This window comes from Oncorhynchus clarkii, chromosome 27, assembly GCF_045791955.1.
Source record: "Oncorhynchus clarkii lewisi isolate Uvic-CL-2024 chromosome 27, UVic_Ocla_1.0, whole genome shotgun sequence".
In the NCBI taxonomy this organism is placed as follows: Eukaryota; Metazoa; Chordata; class Actinopteri; order Salmoniformes; family Salmonidae; genus Oncorhynchus; species Oncorhynchus clarkii.
In genome coordinates, this window is record NC_092173.1 from 4,194,865 (window position 1) to 4,217,236 (window position 22,372).

The 22,372-nt window shown below is 45.5% G+C and overlaps 1 protein-coding gene across 1 annotated transcript in view; it reads left to right on the forward strand.

Annotated features, from left to right (window-relative positions):
* Nucleotides 1-22,372, forward strand: part of LOC139385594 (glutamate receptor ionotropic, kainate 4-like) — a 211,543-nt gene that overhangs the window by 166,378 nt on the left and 22,793 nt on the right. The window contains exon 10 of the mRNA XM_071130794.1: nt 20,620-20,727. Within this exon, the coding sequence (XP_070986895.1) occupies nt 20,620-20,727 (108 nt within the window). The remainder of the gene's footprint in view (nt 1-20,619; nt 20,728-22,372) is intronic.

Consider the following 22,372-nt stretch of genomic DNA (forward strand, 5'->3'; position numbering starts at 1 on the left):
CGTAATAGCTAATTGGTGATCAAAACTACTTTGTATCTGGCCATCCAGATATAATGGCAAATGCAACAACCCCGTTAAATATGTCCATTTATTATAATCCACCCTACCAAAATCCCCCAATTTCTGCCTCTAAATTCTAGATGTAAATACATTTGACCGTCATGCTTATTGGTCTATAGAATACTTTGCATAATTTAGTGGAATTAAATTGGCCTTTTTATTTCTCAACTGGTAATTGAAGCGCGCCTCCCATTCACTATTCAAGTGCAGGCGACAGGCTACCAGCGCGTCACACACCACTTTACAATGTGAGCTGGAGGCATTTTGAAACAGGTTTTTAAAACACTTATTTTTCACAAGTGTAGCAGGTTGTGAACTCAACAAACAATGTTTCCACTCCGAGAATGAGAATGGTAAATGACTGTAATTAATACATTCATTCAATACAGTGGAATACAAAAGAAGCCATCCAACCATGATGAGCTTTTAGCAGGACAATAGACTCTTGCCAAGTTGATTTCTATTTGTCGGGGCTTGAAATGTATTAATGGATGTTTAACGGGTGTTTCCCTACTGACGATAACGACACGAAGAAGGAGATCAAGAGGCAGGGTAGGAGGAGCAAGCTCGGTGTGCTTATTGCAAAATGTGTGATCTTTTTTTCTGACCATTTCAAACAGTGTAACCAACAAATACAATAATAATTTACAATCAAATGATAATCAATTCCGTATTGTCTGTTGTAACAGAAAAGGTTTTGATGTCTGTAGTACAGACAAGATTAAAAACAGTTGAAATAATTCCCGAATTGAATTGTTTTAGTCGACATGTTGTGGTTGATTTATTATTTCATTATTCAAGGTTCCCTTTGTTATTTTGTTTTATAACTAAATGCATGACTGTATTTAAAGACATGAAGGACTTGTATGCTGTGTGATGACGTGCTCAAATGAATGAATAATTGATTGATATTTATTGAAGTAGGCTTTTAGGCCAATAAGTAAGTCGTGTTAACAAATCACCGACAGTGTCACCAGCAAAGCATTCCCACACCATCACACCTCCTCAAAAGCAATCAAATAAAATGTTACTGGTCACATACACATGTTTAGTAGATGTTATTGTTGGTGTAGCAAAATGCCTGTGTTTCTAGCTTCAACAGTGCATTAATATCTAACAATTTCACAACAATACACACAATGATATCTTCACTATTATTCCACAAGGTACAAAATAGTAAAACTAAAGAAAAACCCTGGAATGAGTACATGTGTCCAAACCTTTGACTGGTTCTGTACACACTCACAAAGAAATCCATTCATATTAATAAAAGCATGACACTAAGACAATCTATTGCCAAAGAACAGAATAACATGTTTTAAGATGTTTTGGTCTGTGCTATAGTAGCTGAGGCTATGGTTGCTTCATGCCAACTAAATGAAAAAAAAAATGTGTTATGCTCTTTCAGATAGGGCATAGCAATCAAAACGTCTAGCCAATGCGTGCTTCATGAAGACGCCCTCAAAGATGCCCTCTGGTTGTTTCAACGAGCGTTAACGGCGTTAGCGGCAACGACGGCTGATAGTGAAATACTATGATGTCATACGCTGTTACGTGCTGTACCATACGGAGCACACTGCAAGCTGTGCTACAGTATGACACGACTTTTAAATGAGGATCCGCTGTAGTTCGTCTTGCTTTATTATGACAGAGGATATATGGCTTGAGATATCGTTCATAGTTTGGCGCGTATAAAGTGCGTATAAGAATAATGTCCATTCCTAATAGGTTTTTGTTTCACAGAATATTACGATGATGCGCTGTCGGTCAAATAGAATCTTTGCATTCTTCAGGAAACAAAATAAAATGATGAATACTGCATGGTTTATACACAGTTGGCTGTCCTTCCCTTTGCCCAGTCACAGACAGTGATGCCAGTGATCAATCATCATCTCAGTTTCTAGCATGGCGCCCCCTAGTCCCTACTGTACCTACTCTGCCAACCCACTGCTGGCACCTGCACCCCACCCCATCACACATACACACACACACACACACACACACACACACACACACACACACAGTTGGAATCGTTAATATTTTGGGGGGAATTAGCTATAATCCTGGGCACCCATTGTTTGATACATTTATGAGTGTGTGTGTGTGTGTGTGTGTGTGTGTAACGAGCTGTACAGTATAAAGAAGATTTAGCTCTGTGGAGCCCTACACAGGTCTTCAGTAGTATTACTCTGTAAATACAGTTTTTCCAGATTTATATAAGTGGGCAATACAATTCAACCTGCTCTGTTAATGCAGACATAACTCAGACAACCTTTCCTCTGAGTTCAGAGGGAGAGAGCGAGGATTTTTATAAATCAGCCCTGGTTTCTAACAAATTACAACGTCATGTAGTTTGGGAGGTAGAAATATGAGAACAATAACATCACTTTTATGGGGTGCCTTGTTCGGCTGGCGGTTAGGTGCCTTTTGAGTGATCTCTTTGACATTGTTCCACAGCTGAGCCCTGGGTGTGCGTGTGCGTGTGTTTGTGTGCCTACACGTGCGTGCATTTACCTGCGTGTGGGCCAATGCAAGTGCCCTTCAGACGGTGTGAGTGAGCGACGGGCCTTGCTTGTTAGGGCCTAATGACAGCCTCTACGCCCCAGAAGGCCATGGCTGCCTGCATTCTGTCTGCCTCTGCTCGCCTGCCAGGCTGGCATGTGTCTGACAGCCGGGCTGGGCAGTGGGCACACCTCTGGGCCAAAGAACAGACCTGTCTGCCAGGCTTCACCCCCACCACCACCACCACTGTCGACCCAGTCCAGCCGCTCTCTTGCCCCCTCACACCTCCATGCCTCCATCCTGGCTCTCCACGGATGGATCTCCATTGTCTTTATTGTGCTCATCAACAGACGCGAGCCAGCTATTAATTAGAGTGAGAGCTGGTGCTGGACTAATTGCAGGCAGCGACAGGCTGTTAGTGTAGCTCTCGGGTTTATTTGTTATTGTGTCTCTGTCTCCTGCAGGGGGGTTGGTTGGTTGGTTTGCTGGCTGAGGGAGAGAGAGTGGAGAGAAGAGAAGCGTGAGGCCCCTTCCTTGCGAAGGGCGATTTGCTAATTAAGTTTGGTAATGGAGGCTGTTCATCAAGGCCTTGAAATGAAGCACCTGAGGAAAGGGGAAGAGACACCATGATAGGGCAGCAGAGTTGGGAGGTGTTTTTACAGTCTTTTATGTCCAAATAAATATATATATATATATATATATATATATATATAAATATTTTTTTATCTGAAAATATACTCTATAGCAGGGGCAAAGTAAAACCAAATTCGGTCTTCGGGCCTCTAGTTGGATAACCCTGCTATAGAGGATGTTAGGCAGAGTGGGAAGGTATAGAGTATGTTAGTGCAGAGTGGGAAGGTATAGAGCATGTTAGTGCAGAGTGGGAAGGTATAGAGCATGTTAGTGCAGAGTGGGGAGGCTATAGAGCAGGGTTCCCCAACCGGTGGCCCACCAGCTGAATTTGGCCCCCCGATGTTTTCTGAGCAAAAAAAAACAAACATTAAAGACTGTAAAAACACCAGCAAATCAGCTCCAAGTTATTTTCATTTTGGAAATCTGTTCCGAAGTATTCTCACGCAGAACGATATGTGATCGTATACAAATGTAAGCAAGGTTCAAAATGTTTTAGTCAATTATTAAATCTGTTTGGGATTCTTGCGGTTAATTTGCAATCTACAAATCATTTGTAATTATGTTCCGGCCCCCTCACCATCCACTCAAGAAAAAAAATCGCTGAATCTAGTTCTTGATCCCTGTTACAGAGTATGTAGGGCAGAGTGAGAAGGCTAGACTGTGTTAGGGCAGAGTTGGGAGGCTAGACTGTTTTAGGGAAGAGTGTGGGGGGCTATAGAGTGTGTTGGGGAGTGGGAATGCTAGACTGTGTTAGGGCAGAGTGGGTTGGCTATTAGTGTTAGGCAAGAGTGGGTAGGCTAGTGTGTTAGGATAGAGTGGGGAGGCTATTAGTGTTAGGGTAGAGTGGGAAGACTATTAGTGTTAGGACAGAGTGGGTTGGCTATTAGTGTTAGGACAGAGTGGGTTGGCTATTAGTGTTAGGGTAGAGTGGGAAGACTATTAGTGTTAGGGCAGAGTGGGGAGGCTATTAGTGTTAGGGCAGAGTGGGGAGGCTATTAGTGTTAGGACAGAGTGGGGAGGCTATTGGTGTTAGGACAGAGTGGGTTGGCTATTAGTGTTAGGACAGAGTGGGGAGGCTGTTGGGGCAGAGTGGGAAGACTATTAGTGTTAGGACAGAGTGGGGAGGCTATTGGTGTTGGGGCAGAGTGGGAAGGCTATTACTGTTAGGACAGAGTGGGGAGGCTATTGGTGTTGGGGCAGAGTGGGAAGGCTATTACTGTTAGGACAGAGTGGGAAGGCTATTAGTGTTAGGGCAGAGTGGGAATACTATTAGTGTTAGGGTAGAGTGGGAAGGCTATTAGTGTTAGGACAGAGTGGGAAGGCTATTAGTGTTAGGACAGAGTGGGAAGGCTATTACTGTTAGGACAGAGTGGGAAGGCTATTACTGTTAGGACAGAGTGGGTAGGCTATTACTGTTAGGACAGAGTGGGAAGGCTATTAGTGTTAGGACAGAGTGGGAAGTCTATTGGTGTTAGGGCAGAGTGAGAAGGCTATTGGTGTTAGGACAGAGTGGGAAGGCTATTGGTGTTAGGACAGAGTGGGAAGGCTATTGGTGTTAGGGCAGAGTGGGAAGGCTATTGGTGTTAGGGCAGAGTGGGAAGGCTATTGGTGTTGGGGCATAGTGGGAAGGCTATTAGTGTTAGGGCAGAGTGGGAAGGCTATTAGTGTTAGGGCAGAGTGGGAAGGCTATTGGTGTTAGGACAGAGTGGGAAGGCTATTGGTGTTGGGGCAGAGTGGGAAGGCTATTAGTGTTAGGGCAGAGTGGGAAGGCTATTAGTGTTAGGACAGAGTGGGAAGGCTATTAGTGTTAGGACAGAGTGGGAAGGCTATTAGTGTTAGGGCAGAGTGGGGAGGCTATTAGTGTTAGGACAGAGTGGGGAGGCTATTGGTGTTAGGACAGAGTGGGTTGGCTATTAGTGTTAGGACAGAGTGGGGAGGCTGTTGGGGCAGAGTGGGAAGACTATTAGTGTTAGGACAGAGTGGGGAGGCTATTGGTGTTGGGGCAGAGTGGGAAGGCTATTACTGTTAGGACAGAGTGGGGAGGCTATTGGTGTTGGGGCAGAGTGGGAAGGCTATTACTGTTAGGACAGAGTGGGAAGGCTATTAGTGTTAGGGCAGAGTGGGAATACTATTAGTGTTAGGACAGAGTGGGAAGGCTATTACTGTTAGGACAGAGTGGGTAGGCTATTAGTGTTAGGACAGAGTGGGAAGGCTATTACTGTTAGGACAGAGTGGGAAGGCTATTACTGTTAGGACAGAGTGGGTAGGCTATTACTGTTAGGACAGAGTGGGAAGGCTATTAGTGTTAGGGCAGAGTGGGAAGTCTATTAGTGTTAGGACAGAGTGGGAAGGCTATTACTGTTAGGACAGAGTGGGAAGGCTATTACTGTTAGGACAGAGTGGGTAGGCTATTACTGTTAGGACAGAGTGGGAAGGCTATTAGTGTTAGGGCAGAGTGGGAAGTCTATTGGTGTTAGGGCAGAGTGAGAAGGCTATTGGTGTTAGGACAGAGTGGGAAGGCTATTAGTGTTAGGACAGAGTGGGAAGGCTATTGGTGTTAGGACAGAGTGGGAAGGCTATTGGTGTTAGGGCAGAGTGGGAAGGCTATTGGTGTTAGGACAGAGTGGGGAGGCTATTGGTGTTGGGGCATAGTGGGAAGGCTATTAGTGTTAGGGCAGAGTGGGAAGGCTATTAGTGTTAGGGCAGAGTGGGAAGGCTATTGGTGTTAGGACAGAGTGGGAAGGCTATTGGTGTTGGGGCAGAGTGGGAAGGCTATTAGTGTTAGGGCAGAGTGGGAAGGCTATTAGTGTTAGGACAGAGTGGGAAGGCTATTAGTGTTAGGACAGAGTGGGAAGGCTTTAGAGCATATGTGTCAAACTCATTCCGTTGAGGGACAAGTGTCTGTGGGTTATCGCTCCTCCCTTGTACTTGATTGATGAATTAAGTTCAGTAATTAATAAAGATCTCCCCTCACCTTGTTGTCTCGGTCTTAGTTCAAAATAACATTTTAAAAAACCCGCAGGCCCTTCATGGAATGAGTTTGACACCCCTGCTTGAGTGTGATGGGACTACAGTGGGCGTTTAGATCTGTGTGTGGAAGCCACTGCCACTGTGATTTGTCCCACGACCTCTAGCACAAACTACAATCTTCCCTCCTAAGAACTAGTGATTCAGTTGTAAGTACAGGCAGGATTTTTTTTTGTGGGATATGTGGGGTGTGAATATTTTGACCACTGTGAGGTACGATGGTATAACTTTATTGGTTCTGGCGTCATTGCTTCCAGCTATACAAAACATTTAGATGCAGTGTGGTGAAGGCCAAATGTTGAATGATGACCTCTAATCTAAGGTATGATCCATGTAATTCGGAATTAGAATACAAGAATGGACATGAATCTTCTTATGACTGGATAAAGGTCAGCCATTTTGGTCTGGGAGTTGGTCAACTATGGCCAGCCAGTGCTGTGATATTATGTGTAATAATTTTATCTGCACTATATGTTTGTTATCTAGCTAGCTAGCTAGCCAGCCAGTTTTAGAGGAATGATTCCATAACTTTTTCAAATTCCTTTCAAACAATGAGGTCAATCCACAGCTGTCGCGTATACTCCCTCTCCGGCCTCTAGGTCATCAGGCTGCTGATTATCCAACACACCTGTTACCATCGTCTCGCGCACCTGCGCCTCATGACACCTGGACTCCATCACCACCTTGATTATCTTCCCTATATCTGTCACTCCCCTTGGTTCTTTCCTCAGGTGTTATTGACTCTGTTTTCATGTCGGGGCGTTGTTTATGTTACGTGTTTATTGTTTCAGTTATTAAAACACTCACTCCCTGAACTTGCTTCCTGACTCTCAGCGCACTCGTTACAACAGCCATACAGTGGCTCAAATCAAATCAAATCACATTTATTTATATAGCCCTTCGTACATCAGCTGATATCTCAAAGTGCTGTACAGAAACCCAGCCTAAAACCCCAAACAGCAAGCAATGCAGGTGTAGAAGCACGGTGGCTAGGAAAAACTCCCTAGAAAGGCCAAAACCTAGGAAGAAACCTAGAGAGGAACCAGGCTATGGGGGGTGGCCAGTCCTCTTCTGGCTGTGCCAGGTGGAGATTATAACAGAACATGGCCAAGATGTTCAAAAGTTCATAAATGACCAGCATGGTCAAACAATAATAAGCACAGGCAGAACAGTTGAAACTGGAGCAGCAGCCCAGCCAGGTGGACTGTGGACAGCAAGGAGTCATCATGCCAGGTAGTCCTGAGGCATGGTCCTAGGGCTCAGGTCCTCCGAGAGAGAGAAAGAAAGAGAGAAAGAGAGAATTAGAGAGAGCATACTTAAATTCACACAGGACACCGGATAAGACAGGAGAAGTACTCCAGATATAACAAACTGACCCTAGCCCCCCGACACATAAATTACTGCAGTATAAATATTGGAGGCTGAGACAGGAGGGGTCAGGAGACACTGTGGCCCCATCCGATGATACCCCCGGACAGGGCCAAATAGGAAGGATATAACCCCACCCACTTTGCCAAAGCACAGCCCCCACACCACTAGAGGGATATCTTCAACCACCAACTTATCCTGAGACAAGGTCGAGTATAGCCCACAAAGATCTCCGCCACAGCACAACCCAAGGGGTGTGCCAACCCAAATCAGTTGATTATAGGACCTAGACAAAAAAACATAATTCAATTGTTGCCAGCAGCACAGTTACAGTCACCAACGCTCTATATCACATGAAAACAGCCTAACCAGCTTTACTAGGGCAAGTAAAATTGCCAGAGTGAGGTGTTCTCTCATTTGAGTCTGGAAGTAGCTAGCAAGCTAGCCAATTTTAGCCAGTTAGCTTCGGTGCTTGGCTGCCGTTGTGAGGTGAGAACCCTCGGCCCAACCCTACTCCTCAGCCCGAGCGTCCAGTGTGTACTCTGAACACTCTGAGAGGAAAACTCTGACAATGTTCTCTGCGCGTACTCTGGCACTCTAGAGTGAATTGACGAACACACCCAGAATGTTGTGGCCCCACCTACCTGTGGGGAAAACTACCTGTGGTTAACTTGGTTACCCCGCTGGCTCACTGCAAAAACTTCACCTTTTTCAACATCAATTTTCTTGTTGTGTGCTTGTTTTAGTCAATTACAAAACTACATTTAAGAAAACTACATGGCTAAATATAACTTTTGAACATTTTCTGCTCTCTAGCATTCTCATAGACTTAGAAAAGCATCATAATAAAGCATAATACTACTTTTAAAAAAGCATAATGTTCTTGCAGCCACGTGAGTGAGTGCTAGCTATCTACCGACCAGAACGTTAAGCTAGCCAAGATCAACAACACAAACAAATCTACTATACAGCTACAAGTAGTGAGTGGAGTCACAAACAGACTGTACTAAATGTTTTCCCCCCACATTTACACTACATAACCAACTGTATGTGGAGAACTGCTCGTCGAAACATCTCTTTCCAAACTCATGGGAGTTAATATGGAGTTAGTCCCCCTTTGCTGCTATAACAGCCTCCACTCTTCTGGGAAGGCTTTCCACTAGATGTTGGAACATTGCTGCAGGGACTTGCTTCCAATCAGCCACAAGAGTATTAGTGAGGTCGGGCACTGATGTTGGGCGATTAGGCCTGGCTCGCAGTCGGCATTTCAAATCATCCCAAAGGTGTTCAATGGGGGTCAGGGCTCTGTGCATGTCAGTCAAGTTCTTGACTGGCCTGCAGCTGCTAGGCCATGGAAACCCATTTCACGAAGCTCTCAGACAAACAGTTATTGTGCTGACATTGTTTCCAGAGGCAGTTTGGAACTCGGTAGTGAGTGTTGCAACCGAGGACAGACGATTTTTTATGCTCTATGCGCTCCAGCACTCGGCGGTCCCGTTCTGTGAGCATGTGTTGCCTACCACTTCGCGGCTGAGCCATTGTTAGACATTTCCACTTCAACAATAACAGCACTTACAGTTGACCGGGGCAGCTCTAGCAGGACAGAAATTTGACGAACTGACTTGTTGGAAAGGTGCCATTTTATGAGGGTGACACGTTGAAAGTTAAATCTCTTCAGTAAGGCCATTCTACTACCAATTTTATTCAATGGGGATTTCATGGCTGTGTGCTTGATTTTATACACCTGTCAGCAACAGGAGTGGCTGAAATAGCCGAATCCACTAACTTGAAGGCGTGTTCATATAGTTTTGTACATATATAGTTTAGCTACAGTACTAGATACGTGTAGTCTACTTGGACACCGGGTCACCACATTTCCCACTTTCCCCACGCCTAATAGCCTGAAGCCACAGGACTCTTCTCATCAGATATTTTCCTCACGTGGGAGCATTTCCAACCATAGGTCTGGATTTTTTTTTAACCTGGTAACTACATTGAACAGCACAGCAGCTTTTCGGGATGTTTCGTTATTTCTGTTGAACTAAAAATCCACGACGAAATGTGCTCTTTTACAATGGGGGTCAAATGGGGAAAATAATGTTTGTTTTCCCCCGTTTCTGGCAGTGGTCGAGGGCAATTCCTTTTCACGACGTGAATATCGACTTGGAGTATATGGCTGACATTTCCACCCCGTTATGGCACTTTGAGGGTTTATGAAATAGCCGCTGTAGTAATTTAGTAGGATGTCGTATGGGTATGACTGCCCTGGCAAAACTGTATGTTAATGGGTGACTACCTATAGGCCAAGTAGAATGGTTGAAGGGGAACAACTCTAGCTAGCTGCTATATAGTTTGTTGACTGCATGTACCTCAAGGCACGGCTTGCACTTGTAAGCCACACAAGCAAGGTTATTCACAAGAAAGAGAAGATAGAAAAAAAGAGGAAGGAATCATGTCTTTATATCGCTCCCTCACTCTGAGTCAACACGGGGAAGAGGAACTTTGCACAGTGGGCCACTTTAATCTACATCAAATGATTTGAGTTCTGTTATTTACAGAGCTTCCACACTTCTAGGGTAAACATCCCCATTTTGCATTCCACTTTCTTTTTTTTTGTAAATTGGATTTATTTATTTTTCCCCTGTCGGCGGCGTTCCCCGTTTATTACGCCAATCTGCCTTTCTTCTCCTCTCTCCTTTATCTCTGAAGAGTCTGAGAACTCTATAAGCTGCTGTGGCTGTGACGTGCCATGGCACTCAATTCAATTTATATCGCTGACTGCTGCTGCGGCGGCACATGGAAGAGGGGAGCTTGACGTTCCACCCAAGCAGACAGCACAGCAGCAGGGCAGTCTGACACCTTTAAAAAGGTCCGGCCTCATGACGGCTCCATGTGGCGCAGTCACCCATGACTCCACTGGAAAATGAGCGTCTCTTTGAGCAGGCCTGACAGACGTAGCTTGGGCCTAATGTGCCAGTGTGGTGGCTGGGGTTGAGGCTGACACCTTCACAAAGTGTCGGGGACCAGAAGCTTAGCTCGACACCATAGTGCTCCGACGGCTAAGCCGCTCCCATTCAAGTCCCCCAATTAGGTACTCTCCGGATGATAGCTTTGTCGGAAAGGACCATTCCTTTTTAGTGTGCTGCCGATATCCCCAGTCACTAAGTGCACACCTGCACAGCGCTCAGGGCTTAATAAGGCACAGATAGAGCCTGAGCTCGAGAAGAGTTGGAGATGAATTACATGAAGGTTTTACAGTCGCTGTATTAGGTTTCATTAATTGATACTGGCACAGCAGCCAAGGATAGTCAGTTTATACTGCAAACTAATATGTACTGTGCCCTTGAGAATTATCTTGGTATGAGTTAAGTGCCTTGCTCAAGGGCACAACGGCAGGCAATGGCATCTAGTATTTGATACTAGCATCCGGCCAGTTACCAGCTCATTTCCCATCGGATCCGGGATTCGAACTGGCAATCCTCGCTGGCTCACGTCTCTAACCGCTAGGCTACCTGCCTTCCGAGTCTGCAGTAGAGGTGGACACAGGAGTGAAAATTTGTCCTGTCAAATGTTTGCCCGTACTGTCCTGTACTGATATCATAAATAACTTCCTCCATTAGCTGCTGGTCTGTCTGTCCACTGCCCTGTGTGTGAGTAGCCATAGCAACTGCTTCGTTGCCTGCTGCTCAGCAATCATGAGACAGTTGCTTGCATACACAGCTGATAACAACCACATTAAGAGATTGTGGCAATGAAGGCAGCCCTTCTACTTACTCAGAGTCGGATGAACGAATGGATATGTGTTAATGTGAATGTCTCCGTGTGCACTTTGAAGGAACAATTGGGCTTGACTGGTAATGCCGCTTCAGGCCTCTTGTCCCTCTCTCTGGGTGGTATGTGATTAAACAGCAGCATTTTTTATAAAGTCGTGTACTCGGTTCCTTCGTTGTCAAAGACAACTCTATCAAATTTAGCCAAAACATTGCTCTTTCCTTTTAATGGCTCTGTGAGTGATGGTTCCTGCAATGAGATGCCTGCAACGAGATGATGCAATTCCTCTCTTGAAGCCTTCATCATTCACTCGTTAAGCAGGGTAGCCTAGTGGTTAGAGCATTGGACTAGTAACCGTAAGGTTGCAAGTTCAAACCCCCGAGCTGACAAGGTACAAATCTGTCGTTCTGCCCCTGAACACCCACTTTTCCTAGGCCGTCATTGAAAATAAGAATTTGTTCTTAACTGACTTGCCTAGTTAAATAAAGGTAAAAAATAAAATAAAATAAAAAAGCATCTGAGGTAAAGGAGTGACTGGTGAGTACAACTGGAGGGAGGCAAAACAGTGAGCCTACAGAAGGAGGATGGGGGAAATGACCATTTATTAAGTAAACTATATTAGGCCTACACACTTTTTTAAATGAAATGCTCCACACATATATACTGAACAAAAAATATAAACGCAACATGTAAATTGTTGGTCCCATGTTTTATGAGCTGAAATAAAAGATTCCAGAAGTGTTCCATACACACATGAAGCTTATTTCTCTAAAATTGTGCACAAATTTGTTTACATCCGTGTTAGTGAGCATTTCTTCTTTGCCAATTTAATCCATCCACCTGACAGGTGTGGCCTTTCAAGAAGCTTATTAAAAAGCATGATCATTACACATATTACGCAGGAATGTCCACTAGAGCTCTTGCCAGAGAATTGAATGATCCTTTCTCTACCATAAGCCGCCAAAACAACGTTTTCGAGAATTTGGCATTATGTCCAACCGGCCTCACAACCGCAGACCACGTGTAACCATACCAGCCCAGGACCTCCACACCCGGCTTCTTCACCTGCGGGATCGTCCGAGACCAGAAACCCAGACAGCTGACTAAACGGAGGAGTATTTCTGTCTGTAATAAAACATGGCTCCCAAGTGGGTGGGTCTATCGATTTATAGCCATTCCTGTACTGCCCATTCCTGCGGACTTTCGATCCTGTCCCGTGATGTCCCGAACTTGACTTCACTCCCATTCCTGTCAGAATCCCCCAGGACCCACAAGGGAGTCCTTTTCCCTTATCAATCTCTAGTCTGCAGGACAGTTCTCATAATAGAACAAAAAGCACTAGCCTCCAGACAGTATTAGCCAAATACCTTTTTTATAGAGTGAGACTGGACATATACCGTAAGTGGTGGAAAAAGTACCCAATTGTCATACTTGAGTAAAAGTAAAGATACCTTAATAGAAAATGACCCAAGTAAAAGTGAAAGTCACCCAGTAAAATACTACTTGAGTAAAAGTCTAAAAGTATTTGGTTTTAAATATACTTAAGTATCAAAAGTAAATGTAATTGCTAAAATATTCTTAAGTATCAAAAGTAAAAGTAAAAATATATATAATTTCAAATTCCTAATATTAAGGAAACCAGACGGCACTATTTTCTTGTTATTTTAATGTAGGGATAGGCTGTGGCACATTTCAACACTTCATTTACAAACGAAGCATTTGTGTTTAGTGAGTCCGCCAGATCAGAGGTAGTAGGGATGACCAGGGATGTTCTCTTGATAAGTGTGTGAATTGGATCATTTTCCTGTCCTGCTAAGCATTCACAATGTAACAAGTGCTCTTGGGTGTCAGGGGAAATGTATTTTCTTTAGAAATATAGTGAAGCAAAAGTAAAAGTTGTCAAAAATATAAATAGTAAAGTGCAGATACCCCAAAAAGCTACTTAAGTAGAACTTTCAAGTGTTTTTACTTAAGTACTTTACACCACTGTATACTGTAAGTCCTAGCAAGAGACAGAGAGCATGTGTATCCAGGCACAGCCACTCATTGGCCCCTGAGGAGTCCGTCCCCGCACCCAGTTCGACCACATACCACAGAAAGTCATCCTTTACCTCGCTCACATTGACTTCTTTCTAGCTCTAATAAAGAGAATTCACTTGCCCCCCCAGATGAATTTCATCACCTGACCAGATATTTGCCTTGCTGATCAGATTGCTCTTGCTCCTCTAGTTCCTATTTTCTTTCCTCTGCTCTATGTATCCCCAGAGCCCTCTCTCTCCCTCCCTCCCTCTCGCTCTCTTTCTTTCGATCCTCACTTGCTCTGTCTCTCTCTCTACCCATCCTCCTCTCTCTCTCGCTCCCCCTTTTTTCTATCTTTTTTTTATTTAACCTGGCAAGTCAGTTAAGACTTTCCTGGAGTAATTGTGATGGGTCTGAAAGTGCTTCCTGGAAGTCAGTGTTAGCTTTGTGAACAGCGGTATATTTGTCGGAAAGCGATTCTGCAGACGCTTTCGTTCGCATCCTTTGATTATGATTTCAGAGATTAAAGACTGAAGCCGATTGTAAAAGCTTTGTGATTCAGCGGTCTCGGAGTGAACATGGTTTTAATGCAGATGTACAGAGCAAGTTTTGGACCACACTCACAGTGACCCATGTGCCTGTCTGGCTCATTTCTCCCTCTGTCCCCTCTCTGGCTCGGTCTCTGAGACATCATGCTCTTTCCTCTTTTTGCTTTTTGTCAGTTTGCATGCAGATTGGAGATGGGGAATAGATCAAAAGCGGAATGGATGAGCTGGTTTGCAAGATCCCCCCAGCCTTAGCGGATTTCAAGGCTGACTGAGACTTTGTATGTGTGGGTGGGTGGGTGGGTGGGTGGGTGTGGGTGGGTGTATGCGCGTGTGCGCACTTTGCATGCGTGTGTGTGTTGTTGTCTTTCTGTCACCCTACACTATGCAGTCCTTTTAGGCGCCAGGGCTTAGCAGCAGAGCCACTCTAGTAGAAACATGGCAGTATGGCCGATACACAGACGGGTGTGTGTGTGTGTTGCCCGGTACTAGTGTTTCCTCCATACATGCTCCAAGGAGAGGCAGGGACCCTCAGTCTGCTGCATCCTGTAGCACTTTATTTAACCGCTGTCTCCAACTAAGACCTGGTCCCTGTCCATTCCCCGTTTCTGTGTGGCCCAAGAATGGATCCAGAGAGAGAGAGACAGAAAAGAGACATTTGCTTAACAATCCTGGTTTTTAAGGGACAGTGGTTGGGAGGGCATTGTGTGTGTGTGTGTGTGTGTGTGTGTGTGTGTGTGTGTGTGTGTGTGTGTGTGTGTGTGTGTGTGTGTGTGTGTGTGTGTGTGTGTGTGTGTGCGTGTGTGTGTGTGTTTGTGTGTGTGCCTGCGCGTGTGTAGAAGGGGGAATGGCCCGCGGCTCAGACGTGCGCTTTGAAGTGCTCAGGCGGCCGCTCGGCTCCCTCTTTCAAACCAGCGCTGGTGCTCGTTATACCAACGGAGAAGGTGACGCCGCGGCCACCGCACTGGTAATACCATAGAATGAATGTGGGAAACAGGCTTTTGCATCATGGAACTAACAACAAATGTTTTTGTTCGCCTGGTAGGCGTTACAAATTGAAATTTTGATTGTATTGAAAGGTCAAGTCGTGAAAGCACATAAACGAGCCTGACCTTTTGGGCTGGCCTTTCCTTGACTGGTGTGGTCATTACTAGAGAGGCAACATAACAAAGCCAAGTCAGCCGCGCGCGCACACACACACACACACACACACACACACACACACACACACACACACACACACACACACACACACACACACACACACACACACACACACACACATACACACACACACACACACACACACACACACACACACACACACACACACACACACACACACACACACACACACACACACACACACACACACACACACACACACACACACACACACACAGTTCTTATCCACCATCAAAACCCAAATCCTTTAGCTACAGAGCAACGGCTTGGTGTCTACATTACCCTACAAGATACTGGTGGTGTAGCAGTAGCACCGTAGCATGATATACGTATTTGTCAGAACACAGCCCTGCTTGCCAGGTCCTAATGGCTCTGCTGCGTTTTTCAAACGGAAATCTAAGAATGGTGTCTTTCCCTTGAGCAAGGGCCCTTATCTTGGGCCTATACGCTGTAATTTCAGGTGCCAGAATGAGCCCGGGGGTAATCCCTCACACACGCCACGCCGCTTCCCTGCTCTCTTCCTCTCTTCCTCACACCTTTCCATTGATTTGTTCTCTTCCTTTTCTCCCTGCACTCTGCTCTGGTTCCTCAGTAAATGACTGCCACTCCTGGCTAGGACACTAATCTCCTCCTCTCCTCTCGCTATCGCAGCTCACACTTCTCCTGAGGAGTCACTGTGGAGAAAACAGCTCAACCCGAATTAAACATGAAGGTGTAGAGAGGCAGTTAGCTCAATTAGCATTTGAAGAGGTTCTATAGCTGTGCAGTAGGACTATTATTCTACCGTCTCAGAGCACAGGAAAAAGACATCATTGGATCTTCAGTTTGTGGTGTATAGACGCAGGATGGGGATTGAGTGAGCACTATGTTGTGCTTCGGTAAGATCGATCGGAACTCTCTCTCCACCCCGGGGAAAGGTTCTTGCCACACACCCGAGGGCCAAAAGGATCACTTGTAAACACCTTGTGACGAAGGAGCTAGAAGGAAAATAGCTTGTTGCTTGACACTGACGTTACGGTGTATGTAACTGTATGTGAGGTGCACTGAGAGACATTGGTCATATTTCCGATTCATCGTACTCCATTTTAATTAGCAGGATATGGGCGCCACTTACACAGTTACTCCCATTTACCTTGGCCGGTCCTCATGTCATGTTCTTGATTGTTGAAAGGGCTGTTTTTAGTGCCACTCAAATGTTTTGTTAAAGTCAGATGGGTAGCATTGGACGAGTGAGGACAATGAACTGTTTAGATTGGCAGATAAATTGTGTGTACAGTACATGTATCGAATTGTCAACGTGTGGCCCGAACAGCTAAAGAACCAGCATTTAAGGTTTTCTTAACACCACTGGGTTAAAGCCCAGGCATTAGCTCTGGGAGCTTACATGAGTTCTCAGGTGTCAAGGCAAGGAGTCTAATAAGACGAGCGTAAGGTCGTTTAAATGGAATTGAATTTGTCACGTACACATGGTTAGCGGATGTTAATGCGAGTGTAGCGAAATGCTTGTGCTTCTGGTTCCGACCGTGCAGTAATATCTAACAAGTAATCTAACCTAACAATTTCACAACAACTACCTTATACACACAAGTGTAAAGGAATGAATAAGAATATGTACATAAAAATATATGAATGAGCGATGGCCGAACGGCATAGGCAAGATGCAGTAGATGGTATAGAGTACAGTATATACATATGAGATAAGTAATGTAGGGTATGTAAACATTATATTAAGTGGCATTGTTTAAAGTGGCTAGTGATACATTTATTACATACATTTTTCATTATTAAAGTGGCTAGAGATTTGAGTCAGTATGTTGGCAGCAGCCACTCAATGTTAGTGATGGCTGTTTAACAGTCTGATGGCCTTGAGATAGATGCAGTTTTTCAGTCTCTCTGTCCCCGCTTTGATGACCTCGCCTTCTGGATGGTAACGGGGTGAACAGGCAGTGGCTCGGGTGGTTGTTGTCCTTGATGATCTTTTTGGCCTTCCTGTGACATCGGGTGCTGTATGTGTCCTGGTTTGCCCCCAAACCACTTCTGTCACATAGGCACACTAGTATATACAGTATATGTACGCCATGATCAGATCAGATCTGGCTTGTGTGTGTTTTGTATGAGTGTGTTTAAAGTGTGTGTTTATGGGTAGGTGTACGGTCTCACTTGTGTCTCATCTCTACAGTGTTTGTGCAAGCTGCTGTGTGCTGCATTCCCTATTGTCATAGCTAGCTGAGTTGAGCAGGGGGCCACACTCAGAGCAGTTCCTCCCTGTTGGCGGATGCCTGGGTTCTCTTCCTGCTCCCACACACCCACGCACTCACACAAATGTACGCACATACTCAGCCCCTCTATTTCTGTCCCGGGCAGCCTGTGCTGCCTCTCATTTACCCGTCCTTAACCGTCTGCCCTTCTCCTCACTCCCCTCTGCTCCGCCGCAGACCGCCCGTGCCTGGTGGTGCATTGCTGAGCGTTTGCCTTCCACCACGTCTGTCTTACAGGGGAGATGCACTTGACAACTGATTGCACAAGCTGATTGCTGAACAACGTTCTGCAAGATCCCTGCAAGGTGCACATGTTATTCACCCCCCCCCCCCCCCCCCCCCCCTGCCCCGCCTTAATTCCCGGAAGCCATCGGCAGCTAGCGCAGCGTTGTTACACCCCTGTTTGTATTCCATTTGTGTGTGCATGGTGCTGTCTCTCTTGTTCTCGTGCACCATGGAGGAGTACAACAAAGAGGAAATGGAACGTAAGATCTTTTGATCATATTCTCAGAGGAGATATCTGATTCCGGGAGTCTTTCGTTTTTTTTTTTTTTTTTTTTTTTGGGGGGGGGGGGGGGGGGGTGTTGCGCATCAGGAGTTCACTCTGGGAAGAATGGTAAACCTTCAGATGGAGTCTCTGATTATGTTAATTTAGCCTTGGAAACGTGTCTTAGTCAAGTGAAGCTCAACGTCTCGGGAAAACAGCAAACCAGCAAGAATATTGTGAATGCATTGTATGCATCTCCTTGATTACACAGTTTTTGTATGATATGAATCAGTAATATATTGTGAACAAAAATATAAGCTCAACATGCCACAATTTCGACGATTTTACTGAGTTACAGTTCATATAAGGAAATCAGTCAATTGAAATAAATGAATTAGGCCCTAATCTATAGATTTCACATGACTGGGAATACAGATATGCATCTGTTGGTCACAGATACCTTGAAAGGTAGGGGTGTGGATCAGAAAACCAGTCAGTATCTGGTGTGACTATCATTTGTGTCATGCAGCACGACACATCTCCTTTGCATAGAGTTGATCAGGCTGTTGATTGTGGCCTGTGGAATGTTGTCCCACTCCTCTTCAATGGCTGTGAGAAGTTGCTGGATATTGGCGGGAACTGTAACACACTGTCGTACACGTCGATCCAAAGCATCCCAAACATGCTCAATGGGTGACATGTCTGGTGAGCATGCAGGCCGTTTTCAGCTTCCAGGAATTGTGTACAGATCCTTGAGACATGGGGCCGTGAATTATCATGCTGAAACATGAGGTGATGGTAGCAGATGAATGGCACGACAATGGACCTCAGGATGTCGTCATGGTATCTCTGTGCGTTCAAATTGCCATTGATAAAATGCAATTGTGTTTGTTGTCCGTAACTTATTCCTGCTTGTACCATAACCGCACCGCCACCATGGGACACCCTGTTCATAACGTTGATATCAGCAAACCGCTCGCCCACAGACGCCGTACACGCTGGTCTGTTGTGAAGCTGGTTGGCTGCCAAATTCTCTAAAATTACATTTGGAGCCGGCTTATGGTAGAGAAATGAGCATTCAATTATTTGGCAACAGCTTTGGTGGACATTCCTGCAGTCAGCATGCCAATTGCATGCTCCCTCAAAACTTGAGACATTGTGTCATGTGACATAACTACACATTTTAGAGTGGCCTTTTATTGTCCCCGGTACAAGGTGCACCTGTGTAACGATCACGTCTGTTTAATCAGCTTCTTGATATGCCACACCTGTCAGTTGGATGGCATTATCTTGGCAAGGAGAAATGCTCACTAACAGAGATGTAAACAAATGTGTGCACAAAATGTATAGAAATAGGCTTTTTGTGCATATGGAAAATATCTGGGATATATAAACATGGGACCAAGACTTTACATGTTGCGTTCATATTTTTGTTCAGTATACTAGAAAGGATGGGTCTCGTGCATGTAGAGGGCATTGTTATCATACAGCTTTCAAGAAGCAATTTTGAGCATGCAATATGTACTATGTAAGTCACATGTGCCATTTAGCAGTCAGCGTCAATGCTTTTCTACAATTATTGTCACTGACAATCCATACTATAAATCAGTATCAAGGAGTTTTGCCATTTAAAGGCCCAGGCTATTATGTGTCAGTCAGTCAAATATAGGTGGTATAATGGTATAATGGTCTCTCACTGCTTTGCACCGCGTGACAGTGAAAAGTAATAGCTACATAGTCCAAAAAATCTATTTAGAAATGCACATCTTCACACACCAAACACACACATGCACGCACGCACGCACGCACACACACACACACACACGCACACACACACACACACACACACACACACACAGACACACACACAGACACACACACACACACACACACACAGACACACACACACACACACACACACACACAGACACACACACAGACACACACACAGACATACATACAAATAAACACAGCCACTCTACTGCAGCCAGCCACTCACCGGCCAGGGATCGATTGGTAGGGGATGATAAATTAACCAACACCTCAACAAAAGACGTTAAGCAGAGAGCCCAATGAACCATGCTGCTTTGTAATTACGATACCAAATGAAAAATTAGGCATGATGTAGCACCGCCACTGAGTGACATGTGTGTTGGGGTGGGTACAGGCAAGATGGGATGACCATACAAGGCCCTGCTGGAGGTGTGCAAGGAGAAGTGGTGGAGGGGCGCCAGCCGAGCTCTAATGAGGACATTGGCTCGCTTCAGAGAATTGGGTGTAATTGAGCTAAAGAAAACATTCTGTTGTCTCCTGATTGAACACATGCCCCAATGTATTTCTTCAAGGAGCAGCATGTGTCTTTGTCCTTTATCTCGCGCTGCCTTTTCTCTCCCTCTCTCTTTCGCTGTCTCCCCCTCTTAAGGCTGACCTTAAGAGGGGAGACTGGCTTCGGTGACACTGGTTGCAGATCAGAAGAGAGAGGATTGTCTGTTGGGTTAGTTTGATAGGCTGCTTGCTGCCTGGCCCTTTGATGAACTCTCTAACAGTTTTCTTTTTCTCTCTCTCTCGCTTTCTCTCTCTGTGTGTGATATATGCGTGTGCGTGCGTACACCTGCGTGTGTGTTGGCATGTGCATTGGTGTGTGTGTGTGTGTGTGTGTGTGTGTGTGTGTGTGTGTGTGTGTGTGTGTGCGTGCGTGCGTGCGCGTGCGTGCGTGCGTGTGTGTGTGTGTGTGCACGTGTGGGTATCTATATCCCCCTGGCAGATTGGCCAGTGGCACTCAGAGCAGGGCCTGTCCATGGAGAGGAAGCTTCCATCAATCAACGTGACAGACACTCTCTTCAACACCACCCTCACCATCACCACTATTCTGGTGAGTGAACCGTCACGGCAACACACTCCCAGTGACACACGTTCTGGACAATCCATTTGGTTTGGAATGGAGAGAGTGGTAGTGGGGTAGTATTCCTCCATACCACACCGTCACACTCAGAATGACATACACAGGACATGCAAGTGTACACTCCACGTTCACAATAGAGAGAGTGGTAGATAATAAAGTATGGTGGCGTAGTACTTCACCGTAGTAAATCACGCCGCCCTGTCACACCGTTACACCGGCACACTCCAAATGACAGGTACTGTATGTGCTGGATCACCCACTTGGTTTAGATATGGAGAGTGGTTGAAAATAAGGTGTAGTGGGGAGGTATTTCTCCATGGCACCTAAAACTGTCCTGTCATTCATAGAGTTGACGTCTCTGCCTTGAGGGCGAAAGGCAGGTAGCCTAGCTGTTAAGACCGTTGGGCCACTAACCGAATCCCCGAGCCGGTAAAAAAAAAATCTGTCGAGGTGCCCTTGAGCAAGGCACTTAAACCTAATTGCTCCTGTAAGTCGCTCTGGATAAGAGCATCTGCTGAATGACTACAATGTAAATGTTGATTTGCCCCTCTGACTCTGAAGGTTTCATTGATGTAAATACAGTCTCATCCTCTATATACACTCAGGAAGGTGTATTGCTGGTGTGCTTAGCGGGCTGAGTTGTTTAGATACTCTCTGTAAGGCTATACGCTTAGCAATTAAAGATGTCATCCGTATTTGGCAGCAAATTTCCAGCGCATGGAGGAACGAGGCTATTGGTCTGGGGAGTAAATGAAGCTCTTCTCCTTTCCTCCCATTTGCACACCCTGCAGGGAGATCCTCTCTCTTCATTGAGCTAGGCCACGCTGCTTTTCCGCAGGTCACTGAGGACTGTGGGAGTTTTTATGACTGAAAAACACTTGGGTTCAATATAGCCATTTATACAACAGATTCTGATTGGCTGAAACAGTGTTCTAGCTACACTGGGGTTCAATACAGCCATGCTACTACTGGCTAGCCCTGCTAGCGCTTGCAGCAGTGCTGATTGGGTGCGTGCATTATGGTTAGCCAGAGAAATCCAAATTGTTCTCCCTCCCACCACTACTTGATGAATCAAAAGACAAGCCCAAAGTATCTTGTAAGGAGGGCCCAAGTGCCCGCAATGTTATTCGCAATGTCACACTTACTGGTTAAGAATGGAGTAGGAATAAAGTGTGTCTGTGTTAACCAGCGACTTGAGAAAAAGGTCTCATTGAGAATGATTGGGATTCAGGTGGAATGGTTCGGTTGGTTTCACCGACCGTGGGGGCTTCTTTAACAAATGAGAAGCTGTTACAACAGAGGCTGCGAGAGAGAGCAAGAGATTGGGGGGAGAATTGCGGCGGTCCGATCGAGCTGCTACGTGTTAATTTCGCTAGATATAGAGTCGTCCAGGCGAATTTCAAAAGCCACCTCAGGAGCAATTTCGTCGCTATCACAACTCATTCATCACGGCGTGATTGCTGTGTCGTGCTTTAGCTCTACCGGTGGGGGTGGCTGCAGCGCGGAACAGCACCAGGAGGATTCATCCTACACCTGTGGGTCTAACCCCTCCTGCAGATTGTTCCAGGACAGCTCCGCATCACTGTCACTGTGGCCTCTGTGTCTCCGAGAGCCG